Here is a 22,504-nt window from a genome sequence, read left to right as displayed (position 1 = left end):
CTCAACGGCGACCTGCTGCTGATCCTCTGCTCGTGGCTCCTGGACCGGCTCAACGATCAGCTCGTGGACAGCGTCGGTCGTGGCGTCTACACGAATAAAATATGTCATGCAACAGATAGGACACAGAGCAATGCATAAGAGCTTACGATGCGAAAACAAGGTTTAAACATTTAGCCTGAGGTGTTTCCTTTGAAAACAACTACTAAAACGACTTAGGTTAGCATGGATTAACAGGAATTTGCTTTGCATGCACGAAACAAAATAACTAACCCTAGCAAGCCAGCGAAGTATAAACAGATCTACCTAAAAGTGCATAGCAACAGGCCCTGAAACTTTTACAGTGGACTATACATGAAATGAGTAATCCACTGCAAATTTTTCATAATTTTTAGAGTAACAAAACAAGTGGTACAAAATAAACTAAGTTAAACACAAATTGAATTTTTCATCAGAGAAAAAGTGATAAAATGCATGATTAAGTATTTTTCCTCTGAAGATCCAGATTTTAGAAACCTAACAAAATTTGTTTGGCATTTTTCGCATTTATCTGTGAATTTCTACACAATTATGAATTATCAGCTGAAATAATTGAAAGAAACATAAAAGATAAAGGGGGGGGCGCTGACAGCCGGGCCCCACTTGCCAGGGACCCAGGCTCGCCCCCCACCTCCTCTGTTTCGCGCGCACGGGCGGCGCGCGGCCGGGCGCAGCCCGCGGCGGCGCTCCCCGCCGGCGGGGCCGGCCAGCGGCGCTGCGGCGGCCGGGCCGAGGCGCCAGGCGGCCGGGGGGGGCAGGGCGGCGAGGCAGGCGCGGGCGCGCGGCGGAGGGCGGCGCAGGCGGGGCGCGGCGGCCCGCGGCGGCGCAGGGCGGGCGCGCGGCGGCGGCCGGTGTTCCGGCGTGGCCCGGGCCGGCCGGCGGCGAGGGCGGGCGGCGCGAGCTCCAGGGAGCCCGGGTGGCCCTAGGGCGCGCGAAGGTGGCGCCAGGGAGGAGCAGAGGGGGCTAGCGGCGTGTGCGGGCGGCGGCCGGCGTGCTCGCGGCGGCGCGGCGGCGCTCCGACGGCGGTGGCCGCGGATTTGGGTGAAGAGAGGGTCGGGGAGCGAGAGCAGGTTGCGGGGAAGCTCACCGAGGATTCGTTTTGCGCGAAGGAAGGCCGGAAGGTGGTGCTCGACGTGGGGGTGGCGAAGCTCGGGGCGACGGCAATGGTGGCCACGGTCTGGAGCTCGACTTTGGCCGGGGTAGGGCACGGCCGCGCTCGTGGAGGGATGGAGGAGCTTCGGGGCGGGGTCGCGCAGCTCGGAGTGCGACGGATTGAGGTGGGACGGCGAGGGTTGGCCGGAGCGACGAACGACGGCGATGTCGCTTGGTTCTGCTCGCTCGCTCGAGCTCGACCTAGCTCAGAGGAAGGAGGAAGGAGGATTGGGACGGCACGGGAAGCTTCGAGGCGACCGTGAGAGGAGAAGAGCGGCGTCGGGCGCGATTGCCGACGCGTGGACGCGCTCGCCGGCGTTCAGTCGCCGGTATGGGCGCGGGCGTGCACAGTGCTGAGCACTGGAGATGCACTGTTTCTTCGTTTAATGATTTTGGCTCGAATTTGAACAGTTGAAACTCCAAATTTCATATGGGAACATGAAATTTGGCCAAAATAAAAGTTATAGAGAAAAAGAAGATCTACAACTTTCATTTTGGGCGAAAGTTGATTTGAGGCTCGGATCAAGGACAAAAACGAGATCGAACACAGCTAAGTAGATGTTTACTAAGCGAACGCGATTAGCGTTAACGACGAATTTGAGTCCACGATTAGCGAGTTTAACTCAAGATTAGCGAGACGATTAACACAGGGGTGTTACACCACCCCTCCCCCCTTCGGATCGCGGCGCAGGAGGGCGACGCGCCCACACCGCTAGGAGCCCGCACTCCCCCGCCGCCACCCCTTCGGATCGTGTTGCAGGAGGGCGGCGCGCACGCGCCCCCGCCGCCAGGAGCCCCCTGCGCCAGCACCGCGGTCGATCCGCGCGCCGACGACGCGGCGCCAGGAGGGCGTTGCGCGCGGACCCACCCCCGCCAGGAGGCCCCCGCGTTGCGCTGCAGGAGGGCGGCGCAGGAGGGCGACGCGCCCCCGCTGCCAGGAGCCCCCCCCCCCCACACGCTCGTCGCCGTCGATCCGCGCGCCAGCTCCGCGCCAGCACCGCCGATCCGCGCACCAGCCCGCCGGCGGCGGGGATGCAGGGGCTGGCGCCGCTGCTGGTGCCAGGGGCGACCGGAGACGACGCGCGGAGCAGGGCGACGGCACACCCCGGCGCTGCTGGCCGCCGCCCCGCGGCGGCAGGGCGCCCGTGCTGCGGATGGGCGCCGAGTGCCAGGCGTGGATGGGCGTCGCCAGGAGCCACGAGGCCATCGTCGCGGGCCTCCGCGCCACGCTCGACCAGGTCCTCCTCCGGCCGCCCACCAGCTGCGCCGCGGGTGACGGTGGCGGGGCCGAGGACGCGCGGTCGTGCTGCTTCCAGGCGCCGCGGGCGCCGGCCGCGGGCGACGGCCCTTCGTCGCCACCGTCGTGCAGGACCTACGGCGGCGGCGAGGCGCGCGTGCTGCTGCTCCCGTGACGGCCGGAGGAGGACCTGGTCGAGCGTGGCGCGGAGGCCGAGGACGCGCGGTCGTGCTGCTTCGAGGCGCCGCGGGCGCCGGCCGCGGGCGACGGCGCTTCGTCGCCACCGTCGTGCAGGTCCTGCGGCGGCGGCGAGGCGCGCGTGCTGCTGCTCCAATGCCGGCACCTGTGCCTGTGCCGCGCGTGCGAGGCCGGCGCGGACGCGTGCCCCGTCTGCGCGGTGGCCAAGAACGCCTCGCTCCTTGTCCTGGTCTCCTGAAGCCTACGGCGTCCGTTCGCCCGTCCGTGCGCATGCCAAGAGCCCAAGACCCAAGGTGCAATAATGTCTTTTCATCTAATTTAACAGTCAATCTAACAGCTGACTCACGGAATGGCACTGAGGGGATTGGAGTAAAATTTCAGTGGCAATGAAGAGATGGCCTAAATTTTGATGGCATTAAAGGGATTGCCTTAAATTTTGATGGCATTGAGGGAATTAACTCCATAAAGAACGCCTAAAACGGAGCTAGAACGTGAAAACTACGCTTAAAACAAGATTCAGGGACTAAACTGTAAGAAAAATAGAGTTACAGGGGGTTCTGGGCAAAAACCAGGGGTTTTTGTGCAAAAACCAGAAAGTTCTAGGGGCTGACATGCAAAAAGACCTTAACTAGATGGCGGGTTCTATTTTAAATAAACTCAGGGGCCTAAACATTAAAACCAGGGCTTAGATTGAAATACTTTTGAATACAACTGGAGTGCGGGTTGATTTCGGGAAAACCCGGGGGGTCTTTAACAAAAGCGCCAGGCGCTGACCGGTATCTTCCCCGTTTGACTCCGGCGCGGGCTGCTGTGTGCCGTAGGATATTGATCCGGCGCCTGAGAGCAAAGGGGGCGCGGGGAAGGTGGCGCGGCTCACCGGAGCAGGAGCCCCCGCGGCGGCGCTTCACCGGAGTTGGCTACTCGGCCGCTCCGGGGCTCGATTCGGCACGGGTTCGGGTCAGGGAGGTAGCTCGCGACACGGGTAAACTACTGCAGGCAACAGCTGGGTACAGCAGGGCTCGGGGGCACAAAAGCGACTGCGGCGGCGGCTCTGGGCGTTGGTGCTCGCCGGCGTGCGGTGTACCGGCACCTAGGACATGCCCTGGCCTACGGGAACTTGCAAAAGCATAGGAAGGTTGGGCAGCGGCTTACCGAGGGTTCGGATTGGCCTGAGATGGAGCGCAGCGGGGTCGACGGCGGGGCCCGGTGGCGGTGCACAGGTGGCGCTCGGGTCCGGGATGATGGAGCGCGCCTCCGAGCTCCTGGATCACACGGGAAGCTTCGCGGTCGATCTGCGAACGCGGGAGGTGGGTCAGTTGAACCTGAGGAACGCCGGCGGGGAGGGATTGCATGGGAATGGATTTACCTACTCTGACGGGTTCGAGTGAAATCCCGGCGCGGCACGGGACTAGGGTCGAGGCAAAGGCCTCAGGAAGGTAGCCGGCGTCGAGGCGGTGCTCCTGGGTGATTTGCGGTGGCTGTGAGGCACTGGCGCGGTGAGAGCACGGCGGCGCAGAGACTCTGCACCGGCGATGGCGTGGCGGAGGTGGCTAGGGTTTGTTGGCGGTGGTTGTGAGGTGAGATGGGGAGCAGGGAGATCCGTGGGGTGGTTTAAAGAGGATGGCCGAGGATCTCGGCGTGCGCTCGGATAGGAAGGCTCGTCGGGATCTCGGCGTGACGGTTGCACGGCTGAGTAGGGTGCGGCGGGCGGAGCTAGGGTTAGAGGCGGCTTCGGGATGGGAGGAGGGCACAGGGGGGCTGCGGTCGCCAATTAAAGGGGGAGCCGGGGATCTCGGTGTGCGGGCCTGAGGGAAGGTCGCGGCGAGATCACGGCCGGGGATTGCGGGGAGGCCGGTGTTGCGTGGCGCGGCGGGGAAGGCGGAACTGACGAGTGGGGCCGCGCTGTCAGACACAGAACGGGACAACAGGCACGAGCGAACGCAGGCGAGAGCGGGCTGAGCGCGCGTGCGGGTGGAGTGCCTGTCGGGCGGGCCCGTCTTGTCAGCGTCGCGGAAGGACGAAGCGCGTGCGGGCGTGGGCGCTAGCTGGAGCGGGTTGAGCGGAGGGCGTGAGGAGGAGGTACAGCCATCCTGGGTCGATCCGGAAGGGAGATGGGCCGAGCGCGGGGAAAGGAAGGAGAGGGCTGGGCCAGCTTGCGGGTTGGGCTGAGCGGGTTGCTGGGCCGCGGGCTGGAAAGGGAGCAGGCTGGGCTGCAACAACTTTTGGGCTGGGTTTTCCTTCTCCTTTCTTTTTCTTTCTTCTTTTCTTTTCAAACTCCACTCAAACTATTTGAATTCAAACTCCTATGCACTCAAACAAACAATGCACCAGCATGAATGCACAAATAAGTTAGCCCTACAATAAATTTTAATTACTTTATGAAGCAAAAATAAATTATAAATGCAAGGCTAAGCAAATTAATTCCTAGAAAATTAAATAAACCAATTAAATTTATTATTAATTGCTGAAATTTAGATTAGGGTGTTACAGCAACCCACTCCCCGCACCCGCCGTAGCTCCCGCCGTTGCGTCGGGCGTTTGCAGCGCCTGGTGATGGCGCACTCGCCGCAGCCGTGTTGGGTGCCACCAGGTTAGCGAAAACCGCTGCACCCGGGCTCCTCGCACCCGCCGTCGTCGTCGAGGCCCCTGCCGCCTGGACCCCCACTGACGAGCCAACGGCGGTGGAAGAACTGTTAGGGCGAGAAGCCCTGGCGAACAAAGAGAAGAAGCCTTCAGCATAAGACCGAGCACCGAGAACAAGGGGAGTGAACAACATAACACTAACCCTGAAGCGCTGGGTCTCCAGCATCCTCGGAGGCTCGATGGTTGCTCCTGCTGCTGCTGCTACTCCCGTGGCTGCCGCTGCTGCTGTTGCTGCCGGGGGGAGTTATCTCTCGGCGGTGGTTGTGGCGGTGCGGCTACTCCGGAGGTCCCGCGAGAGCCGGGGGCCCGGGAACTACCCTGGCCCGCGTCCTCAGCGGTCCTCTGATGTTTCGTGGCGGGCTCCGCAACTGGGGTCCCGTCGCCCCGGTGCAACCTGCGCCGGCCCGTTTCCTCCTCCGACGCGCCGGAGCTGCTCCGAGCCAGGCTGGGACCGCTCGTAGTGGCGCTACCAGCCACGGCCTGCTTGCCCTTGGCAGTAGGGCCGGACCCCGCGACGCTCGGCACGGCTTGTTCCCCGGACGCACCAGGGATCCGAATCCCACAGTCCGGGTCGCCTCCGGTCTGGCGTGCGGCCAGCCCACCATCGTCGAGAGTCGGCAGGGTGGCCAGCACCGCGGTCATCAGGTGCGAGTCCTGGGGAAGGATCAGGTGCTCCGGGATGAAGACTTCCCCCGTCACCGCCCGCACCAGGACCTCCATGGCATCCTGGGTCAGGTCGCTGTCCTCCCCGCGGTGGGTCCTGCAGCAGTCGTTGATGCCGGTGAAGCTCCAAGCAGGACGCGGTCGCTGCTTCAGGGGGGCGATTCGGCGCTTCAGGAAGTCCCCGAGCACGTGCAGCGAGGTGAGGCCGCTCTCCGCCAGCGACCTGATCTTGCTCAGCACGGAGTCGAAATCCGGCAGCAGGGACGGCATGGCCCTCCAGGATAAACGGTCGGAGGCAGGTCCCTCGGTCGGCATGACCAGGCGCTCGTTGGCTTCGGTGGTGGCGATGACCCACTCCCTGCGCCACTCCTCCCACTTCCCGCCAGTGAGCTCGGGGATGTACGGTGACCGCAGGTCACTCCTCGTTTGGAAATAGTACGCCCCCACTTCGTCTTTGTTCTTCCCGGACTTCACCAACTGGAAGAAGTGGCGGAAGAGGAGGACGCAGGGCCGCACCCCCACGAACATCTCGCACAGGTGCACAAAGATGGCCGTCAAGAGGATGGAGTGCGGCGTGAGGTGTTGAAGCTGGAGGCCGAAATCTTCCAGCAGCAGCAGGAAGAATGAGGAGATCGGCAACCCCAGGCCGGTGGAGATGTGCGAGATGAACAGCACAAACTCCCCGGCGCGCAGGCTGCCGAGGGGAACCGAGCCTGCTCGAATCCCCCAAGCAGTCTCCTATGCACTCCACCCAAGCAGGCGGCGCACCACGCTCAGCTCCTCCTCGGTCTGGAAACGGCGGGGATGAGCAAGGGATGCCATCTCACTATGGAGGTGAGGAGCAATCTGCGCGGGGGGAGCAAGGGGCGAGGAAGCTCGAAGGCAAAGGGGTGCAAAGGTTGGAAGGAAGAAGGCGAATGCGGGAAAGTAACCGCGGTATGCGGTTCGCCCCTTTATGAAGCCTGACCCAACCGGGCGCCCCGGAACCGTCGCTGGAACCCAAGCGACGCCCGCACCTGGTGTTAACCGCACAGTCCATGACAACGGAGCCCAGGCCCGCCTGTCAGGGAGAGCGGGTAACAAACATAGGTGTGAAAAGGCGGGATCTGAACCGTCACCTGTGCGCGAAGCGAGGCGGAAGCTGAGCTGACGTGCGCGAATTAAGCGCTGGCATGACCAAGCTTTTCGGGAACTGCGCCGGTGGTAAATATCCCGTTTACTCCGGCCGCAACAATGCCGAGCGTCGCGCGCGTGACTAGGTGAACCACTGAGCGTGGGAGCCACGAGTCAGTAAGCCGTTACGATGTGATGAGGCAGCAAATAATCCGATGGATGGTCAAAGCCGGTCAAGACCCCTGCAGTAAGAGGCTGCAAGTTATGCATAGCCAAATCGCAGTAGTGGCCCCACCTGCGGGTTCGTACTTCCCCCGAGGTGGGCCCGGGGGCCACTATCGGTACCCTATAGCAGGGATACCCACTTCTACTGCAGCAAAGCAGGACTCGCGTGATCAACCGTAACTTCGCGATAAGGGGCGGAGCAGCCGGGCCCTACGGGTCAGGCTCCTACCTTACCGGGCCAACGGCCCCGGACCCGCTCCTCGCTCTGGGATGGGTCCGGCGACACCATGTGTCCCTGAGGAATGGAAGCTCCGAGCCAACAGCCGAGGGCCCAGACCCACATAGGGGTCCGGGACCTCCCCGCATCTGTCCGGATCTCCCACGCGCGAAGAGCCAGCATACTGCTGGGGGGTCCGGAGGCTCCACGGGTCCCGCAGGCGCGGGTATGGGCGTGGGTCTTCCACTGGAGGACTCGTCCACTCACCGCATTCAATGCGGGTGGTGGAGGCGTGCTCTGCTGCCGCGGCACGCGGGGCAGCCTTTGTCAGGCCTCACTGTAGACCGCGTATTACTGAGGTACACAGTGCAGCCGCCTGCGCCATACCCGCGTAGAGCCCGTCTGCTGCATTAATTGGATACGACGGCACGGCACTTTTCCATCATGCCGCCTACGCCGCAAGCTACACGGCCCGTTCAGCTACGTGGCAGGCGACGCCGCTAGCTACACCTGGCGCTGTCTCGACGAGACAGCGCCTAGTCATGCTGAACGGGGGATTCAAGGAGCAAGCAAGGAAATCCAGGAGAGAGATCTCCTTCGCCTACAACACCATAATGTATCAATAGTACGTTATTTTATACTGCATCGTTGGGCCCACCAGTCGGGGACCCAACGGCCATGTATGCGCCTCCCTTGAGATATAAAAGGGAGGCACTCGCTGTACACAAGGGCTCTCGAGCACACATAGACGCACGCTGGACCCAGACTCGAGCAATACAACACACAGTGGACGTAGGATATTACGCTCCGGCGGTCCGAACCACTCTAAACCTGCTGTGTTCATCGTGTTCTTGAGCGAGATCGAACTAATCCTATCTAACCCCTGAGTACTCACCCTCTGGGCTTAGTCGGGTGCATTCCGCCACCCGGCTGTGGTTTGCCACACCACGACAAAGTTGCATCCTCGTCCTTGACTATTTTCAGCACACCAATCCACAGCAGCACATTGTCTTCGGTGACACCGCAATCCCTTGCCATGTTCATGATGTTGTCAACAAGTGCCTCCTATGTGCTTTTTGTTCCTCCCTCACCTCATTCCTTTTGGACATGAAGCCCTCCATTGTTGTAGTCCTGTCTTTATGGTTGACGTTGAACTCTTTCATTTCGGACACCATGGCTTTGACTGCTGGGCTCTTCAACTTCTTCTTGGGGCTGGTTGCAGTACTGCACATGCTTTGGGTGCTGCTGGTCCTCTTGCTGCCAATGCTGATGGGGGTGTGCAGGTCTTGTTCTTCTTCTGAATCTTCTTCTTCATCACTTGGGATTTCGTCCAGGGGGTGTAATCTCCAGGAATAAAGGAAGTCGAGCCATCAACTGCAACTCCCATGAACATGTGGTCCAATTCTTCAAGATAAATTGGCCAACCGTGCTGCAGCTTTTCCACTCAGGATGCCCCTGCACAACATCAAGAGCATCATTAGAGTCTCATATCACGAGTAATCATCGATGCAGCACCTACCACCTGAAGGCACAGATTGCATACAAGACGTACTTGTGTGTTATTTTCCCACCATGTCTCAGTAGCAACTACAGAACCATCGGGTCTGCAGCCAAGCCCTGAATCAGTCCTGAGGTTCTGTATGAACTGCCACAAACCCTTCAGCTACCTATACCTGTTCCCAAATTGCTCGGTGTCCTGCATCAACCTAGTGGCAGCATAGAATCTGGATCGGACCTCTTTCCACCCAGACTTGTTCATCACACCCCTCATGCAGTTTCCATTATTGATTTGGTTGTAGTAAATACGACAAAAGGCCTGGGTATGTTCAGGAGTCCATGCTGCCCTGTTGGTTTTAGCCTAATCGAAGCATAAAATGAGCAGGAAATGTACGCAGCATGACACACAAGGTAATGCAGTCAACAGTCGGGACAAGTGTACACGAGCAATTCGTAAAAATAGAACAGACATAGCAAAGGGTAGGGGAACTTACCTGTATGGGACGACGACGACGGCCACCGCCTCGGGTGCCTTGGTCGGACGCCGCCGTTCCAGGTCAAGCCGGAGGTCGCCTTGCAGGAAGGTCAGCGGCCCCCATGGGTGCAGACCGGCCACCTTCTACAGACGCAGATCCACTGCCTCCAGCGGTGCCAGATCTGCGGGCACTGGCGGACGCGGTTCGGCCGCCTCCTCGACCGCAGCGTGGCCCGCATAGGCCGAGGGTAGGTTCTAGCCCCATGGAGGAACGTGAACGGGAGGAGGTAGCTCGCTTCCCTGGTGTAACATCCCTAAAATTCGCTAACCAAATTCACTCGCTAAAAACCATTTTCAAAACCTATTGCAAAAACTTATCTTTTTAGTTCAAACTCCTTTGCCATCTAATTTTCACCATGCATCTAATCTACATCCAATTACCTTTCCCGTTGCACTTTCTAATCAAGTTAATCTCTTTTTCTTCTCCATAAACCATTTGCTCTCCCCCCTCCAAGTTCTTGTGCTTGCATATGCAAGCTGCACACGCACAGGCCATCCACAGCATGCTGGTCACCTTGTTCCAGCAGCTGCCGCAGCATGCAAGCCATCCAAGCCAGGCACAGCACCACCACGCGCAGCACACCACCAGCACGCGCAACGCAAGCCGAGCAAAAGCCGGGATTCCCTCGCGAGCTTCGCGGGCAATGCAGCACGCCACACTGTGCCGCCCGCGTAGTGCCAAGCCGCTGCCGCCGAGTTGCCATATCGTCCCATCACCACGCCGAGCTGCTCGCCGGGCCAAAGCCGTGCCGGCCGCCGCGACCGCCGCCGTGAGACACAACGCCTCAGCCTCGCGTCCCACGAGCTCCACGCGCCCCGGGATGCTCACCGCGCTGCTCGCCCCTGCCCGACCTGGCTCGTCGCCTGCGCACCATCATCTCAGCACCACCGCTCCGCAAGCGACGCTCGCTAGCTGCTGTCCGGCCACAGCACCTCCATTGAAGGCGGCCGGTGGAGCGCTGGCACAGCTCGCCGCGGTCCCGAGCTCGCTGAGCCACCCCGCTCCGCGGCTCACCTTCTCCCTCGCCCCAACTCCTTCTTGCTCGGTTCTTCAGCAAGAAGAGAGCCACCGTCGATCTCCTCCATCGAGCCAGCCTAGTTCAATTCCTCCTACGGTGAGCACCTCCACGCCCTCCTCCACCTTCCCAAAGCTGCGCCCTTCCCTCTCCCTACCGGAGCCGAGCTCTCCACGAACTGCCATGGCCGCAATCAACGGCCGCCCGTGGACGACCACCTTCCACCCCCTCACCCATGCCCGGAGTCTCCAAAACTGAACCCCCTCACTCTCCTCTCTCTCCCCATGCCCTCGGATTTGAGAACCGTGGCCGGGAATGCCGTTTTGGCAGAGCTCCGAAAGCTCGAGCCTGCAGCCATGGAGGCGCAGAGGAAGGGGACGATGTCCCTGTTCTGTCCCCGTGACCCTCTCCCACATGTGCGCCTTGTTTAGTTCAGCCAGCCCACATAAACAAAACAAAAATACCAGCCCAAATGCTAGCCGCAAAGCCCAAACACCAGCCCAAATACACCACACGCAATTACCAGCCGTATACAGATTATGCCACCTCAATTTTCGGAATTAATTAAGCATCCAATCTCATAAATGCATTATCTCATCCATCCAAGCTCCGATTCACATGATTCTTCTTCCTAAATTCTTCTAAAATCATATACTATCTATTCCTCTAATTTTCATCTCCTCTTGAGCCCATATTATTTTATGTTTGTATTTATTTTTGTTTGTTTGTTGTTGTGCCATTCTCGCGTGTAGCCGACGGAGTGACTGACGAGGAGAACGCCGATGAGTTCGCCGACCAGTACCGCGAGCCCAAACCCGAAGGACAGTGCCACGATCAGGACTTCCCGGAAGGCTTTGCGAACGGCAAGTTCAATCTCATTTTTTGATGCATATTTTGTCCCAGTTTTATAAGCACAACATATTGGCCTGTTTTCAAAATTGCATATTGTTTTGCTGCTAAAACCCGGTTGGATAGCCACTCCTTGATTGCTTTGACCATTCCTTGATAACATAGGTTTATCTCTGAATATGATTTACTCCGTTTGGATGATAAACCCTGCTAGAGCGCTTAGGACCCAGTTACTCATTGCCCTTCAAATATTATTATGAAATATTTTCAAAACAAAGAAAAGCGTGAGTATCAAAATGGGAAAAATGAGATTTTTGGAAAATAAATGAAAGACATGCTTAGATGAGATGGATGGTGATTCCTGTGTGGGACGCCAAATGGTGCGCTCGTACCTGTGTGGTTGAGCAATATTGGGAGATATCCATCTTGTCACAATTAAGGACTGTGTTGATGTGTCATCTTGCCTGACTCAACTATCGTGCAAACCACTCGACCGTTGTATGTGGCAACGGCTTAGTATAAACCCCACTAGTTGGTCAGATAGCCATCAGGAGAGCTGAGAGCAACGGGTGATCAAGGAGAACGGATAAGATAGCGGTGACTTATGCCCCGGTTAAACCTCGATGATAGGTCGATGACCCCTTGGTGGATCCTGTGGTGGCTAGTCAGGTCTAGCTAAGGTGGGTAATGGTTTTGTTGGGATCTGCACCGACACTAAGGTGTTCGTGATGTGGTACCCCGCTTGTGAGTAAAGTTGCACACCTCTGCAGAGTATAAAATCTATTCGAATAGCCGTGCCCACGGTACTGGGCGAGTTACGGTTTGGTCACACAACTAGTGTTTCTTCTGGGAATGGATGGGTTGGCGTGAGTTGTTTTGTAAAAGTATTCGGCAGCTGTGCCGTGTGCTACGGCGGATGAGGATTCCGGTAGCAACTTATAAACTTGGATCCTATGTGGGTCAACCCTACGTGTAAAAATAATTGTTCTAAAAATCCTTTTCTTTCAAATAAACCCATGCATAAAAATTAGCTTTCTGCAAATTAAACCCTAGCCTTATCCTTAGTTTACCCTGTGCATATATTCTGTTTATACCCTCTCCATGGGTGTGGTTGGACTTGCTGAGTACGTTCGTACTCACCCTTGCTTAATTTTTTTCAGAGGAAGATCCAGACTTTATTCCCGAGGACTTTGAGTAGGGGTTCCGTTCTGCACCCAACCTTGCTTGTGGATAAGGTCACCCGCAGGAAGCTTCGTATGGCGCAAGGCTCTGATGACCTCTTTGTGCTTCACGTTCTTGTTTGGGTTGTAGATGTTGTCCCCGCGATAGTGGCGCTTCACTGCCCATTACCGCATAGAGTTGTACGGTGATGTACCACCTAATGTAATAAATGAGTAGTTGTACTGTATCGAGTACTTTTCCTTTGTTCTGGAATGCAATCCCAGAAGAAGGAAGATAAGTCGAGTAGTTGTCAAGGGATGTGAGTGTTTTCTTTTTCCAGAATGTAATCTGAGAAAAGAAATTTGTCTCAGAAAATCCCATTTTTATCGTAATTGGTAACTGACTGTTACTCTTATGCGTATTTACCTTTTGCCACCACTATTATTATAAAATAGAACGGTAAACTAGGTTTTACCCCACCGGCCGCCACTCCCCTCTTTACTGTTTAGATCTGTTCTTGCTCTTTGCCTCAAGCTTCCAGATCTAAAGCTCCTTGCTGCCTCTTGCTCCCAAATCCCTTAGGGTTTAGCCGTTGTATGCGCGTGAAGCGCCCTGTCGATTTCCAGATGGCTCCCAAGAAGACAAGCAAGGGCAAGGGTGTAGCCGCGGAGCCAACCCGCGAGGAAGGATGGGTACCAAGTATGTGTTCAATCTCCGACTTGGAAACCCTAGTTTCAGATGGTCTGTTGCCGGTGAAATCCGTCATCCAATGGCGTCCTGCCTTGGGTGAAGATCGTCCGTATGAAAATACGGGCGAAATCGTAGCTTTTGCCCCTTACTTTGAACGGGGATTGAGGCTCCCATGTTTGGTTTTCTTCTCTGGGCTTTTGCGTTACTACAGGATCTAGCTTCACCAATTGACCCCCAATTATTTTGTTCATATTTATATCTTCATGCATTTGTGCGAAGCTTTTCTGGGCATCGAGCCCCATTTTGAGCTCTTTCGATTCCTTTTCCATCTTAAGCCGTAGCCAGATTCCTATGATTTAGATGTAGTAGGAGGTACGGGTCTTCAGCTTAGACAGGGTAAGGATAAAATGTACATCCCCTATAAGCTTAGTAGCAAGATAATCGACTGGAAACCCAAATGGTTCTACATAGAGAACCAATGGGAGAGCGTACCACTGATTACTCCAGGCCCTCCAATTCAGTGGCCTGAGTGGAATAAGAAACCAGTCAACAACAGTCAAATTTCCAAGCTACTCACACGGATTGCCGAGCTTAGGCAAAATAATTTGACTGGGGAATCTATTGTGTTTGACTGGATGAAAAGGATAATCCAGCCACTACAGGCTCGGGAAACATTTGGTTTCCAGTATCAGGGAACAACTGATGCATCATGATACTCAGAGGAAGAGATCTCGGATGAAGAAGTGTTTAGTCGGATTCAGCGACTGCTTAAGAATTTGAAAGATGTACCTGTTGTCCCTGATACCTTCTCAGCCATAAACCCTCCAAACCAGGTAAGTACTAGAGTAGTCAAAATGTAATGATCGAGTATTTTGATCTAGTAGGATTCTGACAGGGTTTGTTTTTCTGTAGGAGGACGTGGAGCCTTTTAAGAGCAGTCCTCCGTTGCCAAGCACTAATCACCTTTTTATTTTTTTCTAAGCACTCTTATACTGTCAACCAAGTCCAAGAATCTCCTCATGGAATTTCACATAATCAGTACTAATATCTGACTTTGGTTGTGCAGATGAAGAGGCAGCTGGGGAGAAAAGTGATGGGGAGCACAACCCCACTCCGAACGCAGATACCCAAGCGGGACATCCGAAGGGTATGCGGTCGACGGTGAGTAAGCGTAGCAGCTCCTTACAAGCTACCAGTGACAGGTAAGTAGCTTATTGGTCGCAATCGAGTACTTTGCCAAGTTTGTCGATTTGCTTATTTAAAACCTTTTCTTTTTCAAGTCCGGCGGCTAAGGTGCCACGGACTACAGCATCTGGGGATGATGCTGTGGTGGGACAGACCGTCCCTTCCACCACAGCGGACCTGTCAAAGGGGACTGGGACTACTCGACAGGCGAGTAGTTCCAATACAAATGTTGCCGGAATTACGGGTGGCAAGGCCGTGATTGTTAGGCCGCCCCCCTAAATTCGGCGTAAAAAAGCTTGCCATAAAAAGAGCATCTACGCAAGTTTCTTGAACTTGTTTGTAGATTTGACTCTATATTGAGGGCATGTTTGACCGATTTGTCTTTGTAGTGATACGCTCCTGGAGGCAAGGGGAGACATTGAAGATGATTCAGTCCCTAAGTCGACAGCAGAAAAGCCCCCGAGTACTCCAGCTATGGATGCTCATGAAGCCGAGGAGATGGCGAATTCTATGCTTCTGAATTCTCCACTCCCTGATGCTGAGAGGAGCGATGAAAGAATCTCGGAGGAGGATGGAAGCGACAGGCTTCCAAAAGAGGGAGGCGGCGAGAAGCTTTCTAAGGAGACCCCTACAGGTAAATTTATAGTGCCTTGTACTGATAGAGTACTTCCCATTTTTCTTAGTTTGGTTTTGTGATCCTTTTTTCCTTTAAATTCCCAAAATCCAGGGAATACTGCGGAAAAAGTTGATGAAGTGCCGCAGAAAACAATCTCCGTGGTGCAGGCGACTACTTCCCAGGTCTTGTCGGGTGCTGTGCCGCAAGAGAAGTTGAAGCTTGCTTTCAAGCTGTTGGGGGTAAGTAGTCGAGTATCTCGAGTACTTGTTTTCTTAAATCGAGTAGTGTATACTGATTCTTTTGTTTTATACTTTTTGGCAAGAGGTGTTAGAGCAGGGAAGCAGCCAGCCCCAGGACAATTCAGAGCTAAATGCTCTGAGAGAGCAGGTGAAGAAGCTCTCGTCCGAGAAGGCTGCCTTCAAGAGAAGATCAAAAAACTCTCCAAGGCCAAAAAAGGTTAGTCTTTAGCATATATGATGCAGTCGACTAGATTGTTCTGCCTGGTGTTTATAAGCTTTTCTTTTAATCGAGTACACAACTTGCTCAAAATCGTTAAAGATTGAGGAAAGTTTGGTACTGGATCTAAAGATTCTTATGTACCGAAACACAGATGAGATTGAAAAGCTCAAGAAGATCAAGACGGATTCTGACCAGGAGATGGCGACAGTCCTCAAGCAACTCAAGGACCTATCAGAATCTCGAGACTTGATGCAATAGGAGCTCGAAGAGCTTAGAGATGTGAAAGATGCTGCTCAAGACGTGGCAAAGCTTGTGGAGATCCCAGAGGGGAATGAAGATAAACCGCTCACGTTGGCAGGGAGGCTTCACAAAGTACCTGAAAGCTTTGAAAGGTACGTCTCCACAACCACCCGAATGTACGTAGGACATGTACTCGGGTTGGTAAAGTCCTACTGGCCACGTACTCCACTTGATCCGCTTGGGCAGGGCGCGAAGGCTGATTGCAGTGATGAGCAATTCAATCAGTATCTGGAAGAAACCTCTGCTGTTGCAGACAAGATAGTGGAGACCTTGAACAAGGTCGGATCTCCTTGAACTGTTCATGAAATTGTTTGGTGTTTGGTGCCACAAGAACTTTGTCTTGTACAAATATTTAAATTTGTGTATCGTCGAGTACTTGTTTTGTGGAAGGATTGAGCGATCCTTTGATTTGTACGATCTTGCGATCTATCGAGTAGTAATACTCAGAAACTATCACTTTAGAGAGCTTCATAGGCTCAGGCGGCATCGCGCCTGCTCGATTTTGGAAGTAGACACAAAGAGTTGTATCCATAAGTGCCGTAAGAGGCGGAGTATCCTCGAGTAGAGTCTAGCATGGTTCTATTCAAACTCTAGTGCTGACCGGTTAGGATTGAATCCCATAGGACTAACCAAGTGGGAAAAGCACTTTTAGCAAGTGAACATATGGGCCGTAGCCAATTGGGCATTTCTTTTGAGAAGAAATGTTTGGTTTGCAGTAATGCTCCTGTGAGTTTGCTCCTATGAGTTTGGTTGTCCAAGCAGTCGAAGGATCTCTCGACAACTACTCGAAGTACCAGGAGAAAATGGAACACCTTATGGACTTTGGTGACCTGATCATGGGGAGAAAACCTGAATAGGCACTGAGGGCAGCAAGTCCTTGGTGTAACACTTTTAGTAGTCCGAGCAAGCGGGAGATTTATATTGAGTACTTGGAGAACCTGGAGCTTAATTTAGGCTCCTTGGATTCTAGGGTAATTTTCAAAGTTGACCGGTTAGGGTAGACCTTATCTGATCACCCAAGTGGGAAAAACTTTTTTCGAAAATATCCACAAACTACTCGAGCCAGCGAGTAGGGTATCCCAAACAAGGACTGGATTGATCTCTAAAATAGACCTGTTATGATGAACTCCGTCAAGTTACCCAAGATGAAAATATTTTAGAAATATCCCGAACTTATTCGAGCAAGGCGAGTAAGGTGTCCTACCCAAGGACTGGAGTAATTTCTAAGATAGATCTGTTAGGATGAATCCCGTCGAATTACCCAAGATGAAACCATCTTAAAAATATCCAAGACCTACTTGAGCCAACGAGTAGGGTATCCTAACCAAGGACTGGAGTAATTCTTAAGATAGATCTGTTAGGATGAACCCCGTCAGGTTACCCAAGATGAAACAATCGTAAGAATATCCAAAACCTATTCGAGCCAGCGAGTAGGGTGTCCTAACCAAGGACTGGAGTAATTCCTAGGACAGATCTATTAGGAGGAACCCCGTCGGGTTACCCAAGACGAAACCATCATAAGAATATTCAAAACCTACTCGAGCCAGCGAGTACGGTGTCCTAACCAATGACTGGAGTAATTCTTAGGACAAATCTGTTAGGATGAACCACATTGGGTTACCCAAGACGAAACCATCGTAAGAATACTCGAGGTAAACCATAACAAAACTACTCGATTGCTGCTCTATGTTGAGCAGAGCTTTCAGAGTAGTATTAGTGATGGGGTATAGATTAGATGAGTGAGCGCGAAGTAGTCGATTTGTAAGGAAATCAACTTTTATTGAAGACTTGTCGAGATTACGGAAATTGTAAAATGACAGATTCTGACTCTTAAGACCTCTACCCCTTGCCCATAGACGTAAGCAATGGTTTACATGACTGGAAAAGTATTCGGGGGTAAAACTAATCGATACGGCAGTCGACTAGATTTTTGGTAAAGTCTCCTTTACCAGTAGTGCCCCAAGGGCTTTGCGGAGTGAGTTGCACTCGAAGATCATGCGAGAGCTCTTTGGGTGCATGAAGCACTTGCGTAGGAGCATTTTGTTGATCTTGTCTCCGCCAAGAGATGTTTCTCCATGGTGTTGAGTGCGAGGCTTGCCCTGGGAAAGGGTACTTTCCGGCTTGCGCTTCTTGAAGGATGCGGAAGCATGTGCTGGGATGCGGTAGTTGGAAGAAGGGTTGTATGCCTCTATTTCCTCGCGCTCCTTTCTCCTTGAGATGATGATGTTGCGTGCATCACAACCAATGTTGGTCACATTGTGGAGGTCGCTGTTGGAGTAGTCGTAGTTGCCGCCTTGCTGTTCTTGCTGGCGGTTGGTGAGGCATTGGCGCCTAAACGCCCTTTTCTAGTTAAGCAGGCGACGACGCTCGTAGAGATCTTCTGCTGCATGCTGCTCTTCCAGTTGCACAGTAACTGTTACTGCTGGAGGAGGTGCAGGCGGGTCTTGTTTGGTAGCAGCTTGAGCGTCTATGACTGTTGGAGGAGTAGTTTCCATGTTGTCGGAAAGATACTCGTCGTAGTCATCAGAATTGTAGTCGTTGAGGTTAAGACGCTCCGTGGAGTCATCCTCTGGTTCGTGGACTTCAGAGATGCGAACCATGAGGATTTTACGGCAATGATCTTGAATTTCTTGGTCTTGTTTGCTTGATGACGGGTCTAGCGGAGTGCTCTGCTGGAAGGGAAAATCTATTGGCTGAGAGCTGAAAGCCTTAGAATCTTATGTCTCCTCCAAGCGCACTGTCCGTCCTTGCGGAGTTGCATATATGACCAAGTTTGGAAGGGAGTCCAGATCGGACTTGGTATTCTTAGTCGAGTTGAATTCGACTTCTTTGCTGTACTGGATTAGGTCATACAGTTCGTCCTCTGAGTCGTAAGAGTACTCGGAGTCGGAATCGGTTAGGCCACCGATTTTGGAGTATGTGTGCTTTGGGTGAGCGAGAAGCGGGATGCCCATCTCAACACGGAGGGTGTTCTCATTCATCCAATATAACCATGATTGTGTGGGAGTCAAGCCCTCTGGCTCTCTTATCCAGGGTTTGTCGAAAATCGACTTGCTAGATTGTTCAGGGGCTTTGGAATTTCCTTTTAGCTTGGCTGAATCCCAGAGGGCGTCAGCGTTCTGGGGTGGATGGGCCATAGCATCCATGAACAAGTCGATGTTGTCTGACCAGTCTTCGAGATCATTGAATGGTTCAAAGTTGTCGAGACTGTTCATGAACTGATCGAAATCCTGATTGAATAAGGAGTCGGAGGTGTCAGTTGGTTCAGGAATCCAACTGTGATTAGGTTTCGGTGAAGGGTTCTGAGGTTTCCTGGAGGAAGACGGTCCCATCCGAGCAAGCCGGAGGTTTGTCTTTCCAGCTTTCCCGCAGATTCCTCCTCCCGGATTCTGCTTCTTGTTTTGCAGAGTGCTTTCAGCCATCTTAATGCAATCGATGAGATTAGAATTTACTCGATTGATCCCTGAGAGTATATCGCCCGACCGTTCCTGTGGTGGGTTCAATGCTTCTGGGTTCTGCTGTGGTTTAGATGAGCCAAGAGCGGATTCTGCAAGCTTGGTGCATCCCTCCATTGATCGTGAGACCCGATCTACTCTATCGAGTAGTTCATGGTTGACGATCTTGGAGCATTGTAACACCCGGTTTATAAAAGGACATAAACCAAGCAATTATATACGTGCCAGGATCAAGTCACACGTATATACAACAGAATGAACAGTATATCACAGCACATAACACGTAAAAAGATATAATAAAGCGAGTACGAATATTATTTATTATATTAATGACAAAATGTCTTAAGTTAAAGTTAATTAAATAATAAAATGAGTTAGATCATTGGGGGTAAAACCATCCACTCTATCCTCTCTACCTTATCGTGCCTTGGATTTCCCTTGTCTTGCTTGTTAAGAAGAAGGATAACGCGAAGAGGATGTGATATCCAGGGATTCACCGACGAGGACGTCGGTTTCTGTAAGGGGGTAGGGATGTGACACCCCGGTCTACAGATACTACAGAAGAATTTGAGAATCTCTCAGACGAGTCAGAAGAGTTATGCTACAGTTCCCTTTTTCCCGGATTTATGTAACACCTATCTGGAGTTTTTCTCTCTTCCTTGACCTTACCAATCTGTGTTTCCTCTTTGCCCCAGCTCAGATGTCGGCAGAACAAAAAGACCTTGGAGACAGTGCAATGGGTGATGGTGAGAAAACTTGCCCGTGTTGCCAATTTTATGGTGTTCCTTGTCGTCAAGTTCAAGCGACTGAAGATGAAGCCACAACTAGAAGGAACCAGAGGTTGTTCTCCGGTACAAAGAGAAAGATGTCTCATCAAGAGCAGCTAGCAGAGGACTCCCTTTTCCTTGACTCTCCATCGGTCGAAGAGCTACAGACCATCCAGAAGAGAAAGGATCATAAGTGCTCTAGAGATACACAGGTCGAGAATCAAGCTCTCCATGATTATGTTGATGGGTTGACTATCACTATGAATGTGATTCAGCCACGCGGTCGCAAGGAGTCCAAAGAGCAAGCAGCAGAAATAATGCAATATGTGATGATAAGTTCATAGGGAGGTCAACCAAGTAGCGCCATTCACCTCCACCACAAGTGCTACAAATGCGGGCAAAAAGGTCATTATGCCAAAAGTTGTCCACAGAAACGCCTTTCACCGACTCCACGGCAGGCAGGACAGCAGGGGCGCCCAGCCCAACCCGGAGCGCCACGACAGGGAAAGGTGAACCATGTGACGGCCGAGTCAGCGGCCGAGGCTCCTAACGTGGTTATTGGTACGTTCATGGTCAACTCTCATCCAGCTACAGTGCTTTTCGATACCGGTGCTACTCATTCCTTCATTTCCAAGTCTTTTGCCGAGCAGCACCGTATACCAGTTTCGTGTATGAGGACAGCTATGGTAGTTACCTCACCTGGGGGCCAGATACACACATGCTCTATATGCTCCAAAGTTAGTATTGTCATAAGGAGGGCAGAGTTCCGCACCGGTTTGATCGTCATTAATTCCTCGGGGATAGATGTGATTTTGGGCATGGAGACCCTTACCAGATGGGGAGTCCGTATTGATTGTGCTCAGCGGACAGTTCACTTGTCATCATCTGATGGCCAAGAGGTGACAGTCAGTGCTACAGAGTCTTCTGGTTTTCTTCATCAGATGGAGGCTAGACCCACGGATGGTATTCGCGTGGTGTCTGAATTCCCGGATGTCTTTCCGGAGGACTTGCCAGAAGAAGGAAGAAGAGTTGATGGAGACATACCCGGATCTCTTTGCTAGCCAGCCCAGAATCTCGGGACGAGATTCCTGTAAGGGGGTAGGATTTGTAACACCCTAATTCAAATTTCAGCAATTAATAATAAAATTAATTGGCTTTATTTAATTTTCTAGGATTTAATTTGCTTAGCCTCGCTTCGCTGCTCCGAGCACCCAGGTGGACTACGCGTGTCGCGTAGTCCCCTCCCGACCCTGATCCCGTCCCTTTTGACCCCGGGAAGGCCAAGAACGGCCATCGCCGGCGAACCCCCGCCACGGGAGCACGCCGCCGGCGCCTTCCGCCGCCGTTCCCCGCCCCCTTTCACTCGGACCGTTAGATCAGAGGCCAACGGCCGCGATTAGAACCCAAGCCGTTTAGATCCAAGCCATCAGATCTAGATCCAACGGCCGAAAACTGCGCGTACCCCTTCGGCCTGGTAGTTTTGCTAAAGAGACCCTGGGTTTCTTTTAAATAAACCCGCAGTCCATCTCAGTTGAAAAGTATTTCCAAATCTGCCCTTTCTTTTACGTTTTAGACCCTGAGTTTTCCCAGAATAGAACCCGCCGTCCAGCACTTGTTCTTTTACGAGTTACACCCTGGAGTTAACGGTTAATTATGTTTAGGTTTAAGTCCCTGATTTTTGCGCAGAAGCCCCTGGAACCTAGTTTTAATCGCAGATAAGCCCCTAGAACTTGTTTTAGCTCTAGTTTTTGCGTTTTAACTCCGTTTTAGGCGTTCTTTATATCCACGCGATCGTTGTAACGCGTAGAATAGTTTTAGACTAGTTTAGAGTGCTGTTTCTATGTATTGATGTACTATTTCTTAGCTTTTGTTAGTGTTTGCTTGTATGCTTATTGTTGTGCCTTGTTTTGGCCATGTGTTCGTGAGTAGACGCTGATCCATCTGAGGAGCCCCAGTACCAGTACCTGGAGCAGCCGTCTTCCGACCAGTTTGAGCAGCAGCAGGAGCAGTACGAGGAAGGCAAGTATAACATGAACACCACCTATCATCTCTAAATACATTTTTTCATACTACATTTTAATACTGTATGCCTATAAGGATTTCCTAGCCACTTTATATCTTTTATATATATCCTTTGGGTTGCATTTTGGTTAGTTGTGCTAGGTGCCGCGCTATAACACATAATGGAACTTTTTAATTAATTTGATTAATGGTATATGCAACTTAATTCTGAGAGTGGCCCTCTATGTGGCTTGAGTGGCTCACGTCTCGTTAAAATTGGTTTTGTTAGAAACATGGTTTAGGGGGCCAGCACGGTGCTTACTGCCTGGTTGGCCACTCTCCATAAGGACCGGTTCATAGAGCGACAACCTGGGACGGGACGGTCTTGGCTTACTAATTAGGCCATTCTGGTTCGGGAGTAACTTACCGACGGGGCAAGAGGGGAGTCGAGCTTCAATGGTGCCCAGGCTACGAGGCTTGGTCTGCGTA

At 53.1% G+C, this 22,504-nt stretch overlaps 3 protein-coding genes across 3 annotated transcripts; all 3 read left to right on the top strand.

The window, feature by feature from the left end:
* The first annotated feature begins 2,342 nt into the window (after positions 1-2,342).
* Positions 2,343-3,073, top strand: LOC120669335 (probable BOI-related E3 ubiquitin-protein ligase 3). Its single transcript, XM_039949105.1, has 2 exons — positions 2,343-2,582; positions 2,637-3,073. Exons 1-2 carry the CDS (start codon positions 2,343-2,345, stop codon positions 2,859-2,861), a joined length of 465 nt encoding a protein of 154 aa, XP_039805039.1. The 3' UTR covers positions 2,862-3,073.
* Positions 3,074-9,928: 6,855 nt separating this feature from the next.
* LOC120670653 (60S ribosomal protein L22-like) lies at positions 9,929-11,877 on the top strand. The gene is made up of 2 exons (XM_039950812.1): positions 9,929-10,631; positions 11,285-11,877. The coding sequence occupies exons 1-2, from the start codon at positions 9,987-9,989 to the stop codon at positions 11,294-11,296; spliced, it is 657 nt and encodes a 218-aa protein (XP_039806746.1). The 5' UTR covers positions 9,929-9,986; the 3' UTR covers positions 11,297-11,877.
* Positions 11,878-12,546: 669 nt separating this feature from the next.
* LOC120668947 lies at positions 12,547-16,195 on the top strand. The gene is made up of 5 exons (XM_039948770.1): positions 12,547-14,434; positions 14,807-15,051; positions 15,145-15,272; positions 15,358-15,489; positions 15,644-16,195. The coding sequence occupies exons 1-5, from the start codon at positions 14,382-14,384 to the stop codon at positions 15,740-15,742; spliced, it is 657 nt and encodes a 218-aa protein (XP_039804704.1). The 5' UTR covers positions 12,547-14,381; the 3' UTR covers positions 15,743-16,195.
* Positions 16,196-22,504: the final 6,309 nt, after the last annotated feature.

Source organism: Panicum virgatum, chromosome 4N (genome assembly GCF_016808335.1).
Source record: "Panicum virgatum strain AP13 chromosome 4N, P.virgatum_v5, whole genome shotgun sequence".
NCBI classification, from domain to species: Eukaryota; Viridiplantae; Streptophyta; class Magnoliopsida; order Poales; family Poaceae; genus Panicum; species Panicum virgatum.
Note: the sequence above shows the minus strand (reverse complement) of the source record. Positions and strands in the feature narration are given on the sequence as shown.

Coding starts and splice junctions, on each gene's coding strand:
- LOC120669335 (XM_039949105.1), top strand. CDS start 2,343: ATGGGCGCCGAGTGCCAGGCGTGGATGGGCGTCGCCAGGAGCCACGAG. Junction 2,583..2,636: donor ACGGCGGCGGCGAGGCGCGC/GTGCTGCTGCTC, acceptor CGTGGCGCGGAG/GCCGAGGACGCGCGGTCGTG.
- LOC120670653 (XM_039950812.1), top strand. CDS start 9,987: ATGCAAGCTGCACACGCACAGGCCATCCACAGCATGCTGGTCACCTTG.
- LOC120668947 (XM_039948770.1), top strand. CDS start 14,382: ATGCGGTCGACGGTGAGTAAGCGTAGCAGCTCCTTACAAGCTACCAGT. Junction 14,435..14,806: donor TTACAAGCTACCAGTGACAG/GTAAGTAGCTTA, acceptor TTGTCTTTGTAG/TGATACGCTCCTGGAGGCAA. Junction 15,052..15,144: donor TTCTAAGGAGACCCCTACAG/GTAAATTTATAG, acceptor CCCAAAATCCAG/GGAATACTGCGGAAAAAGTT.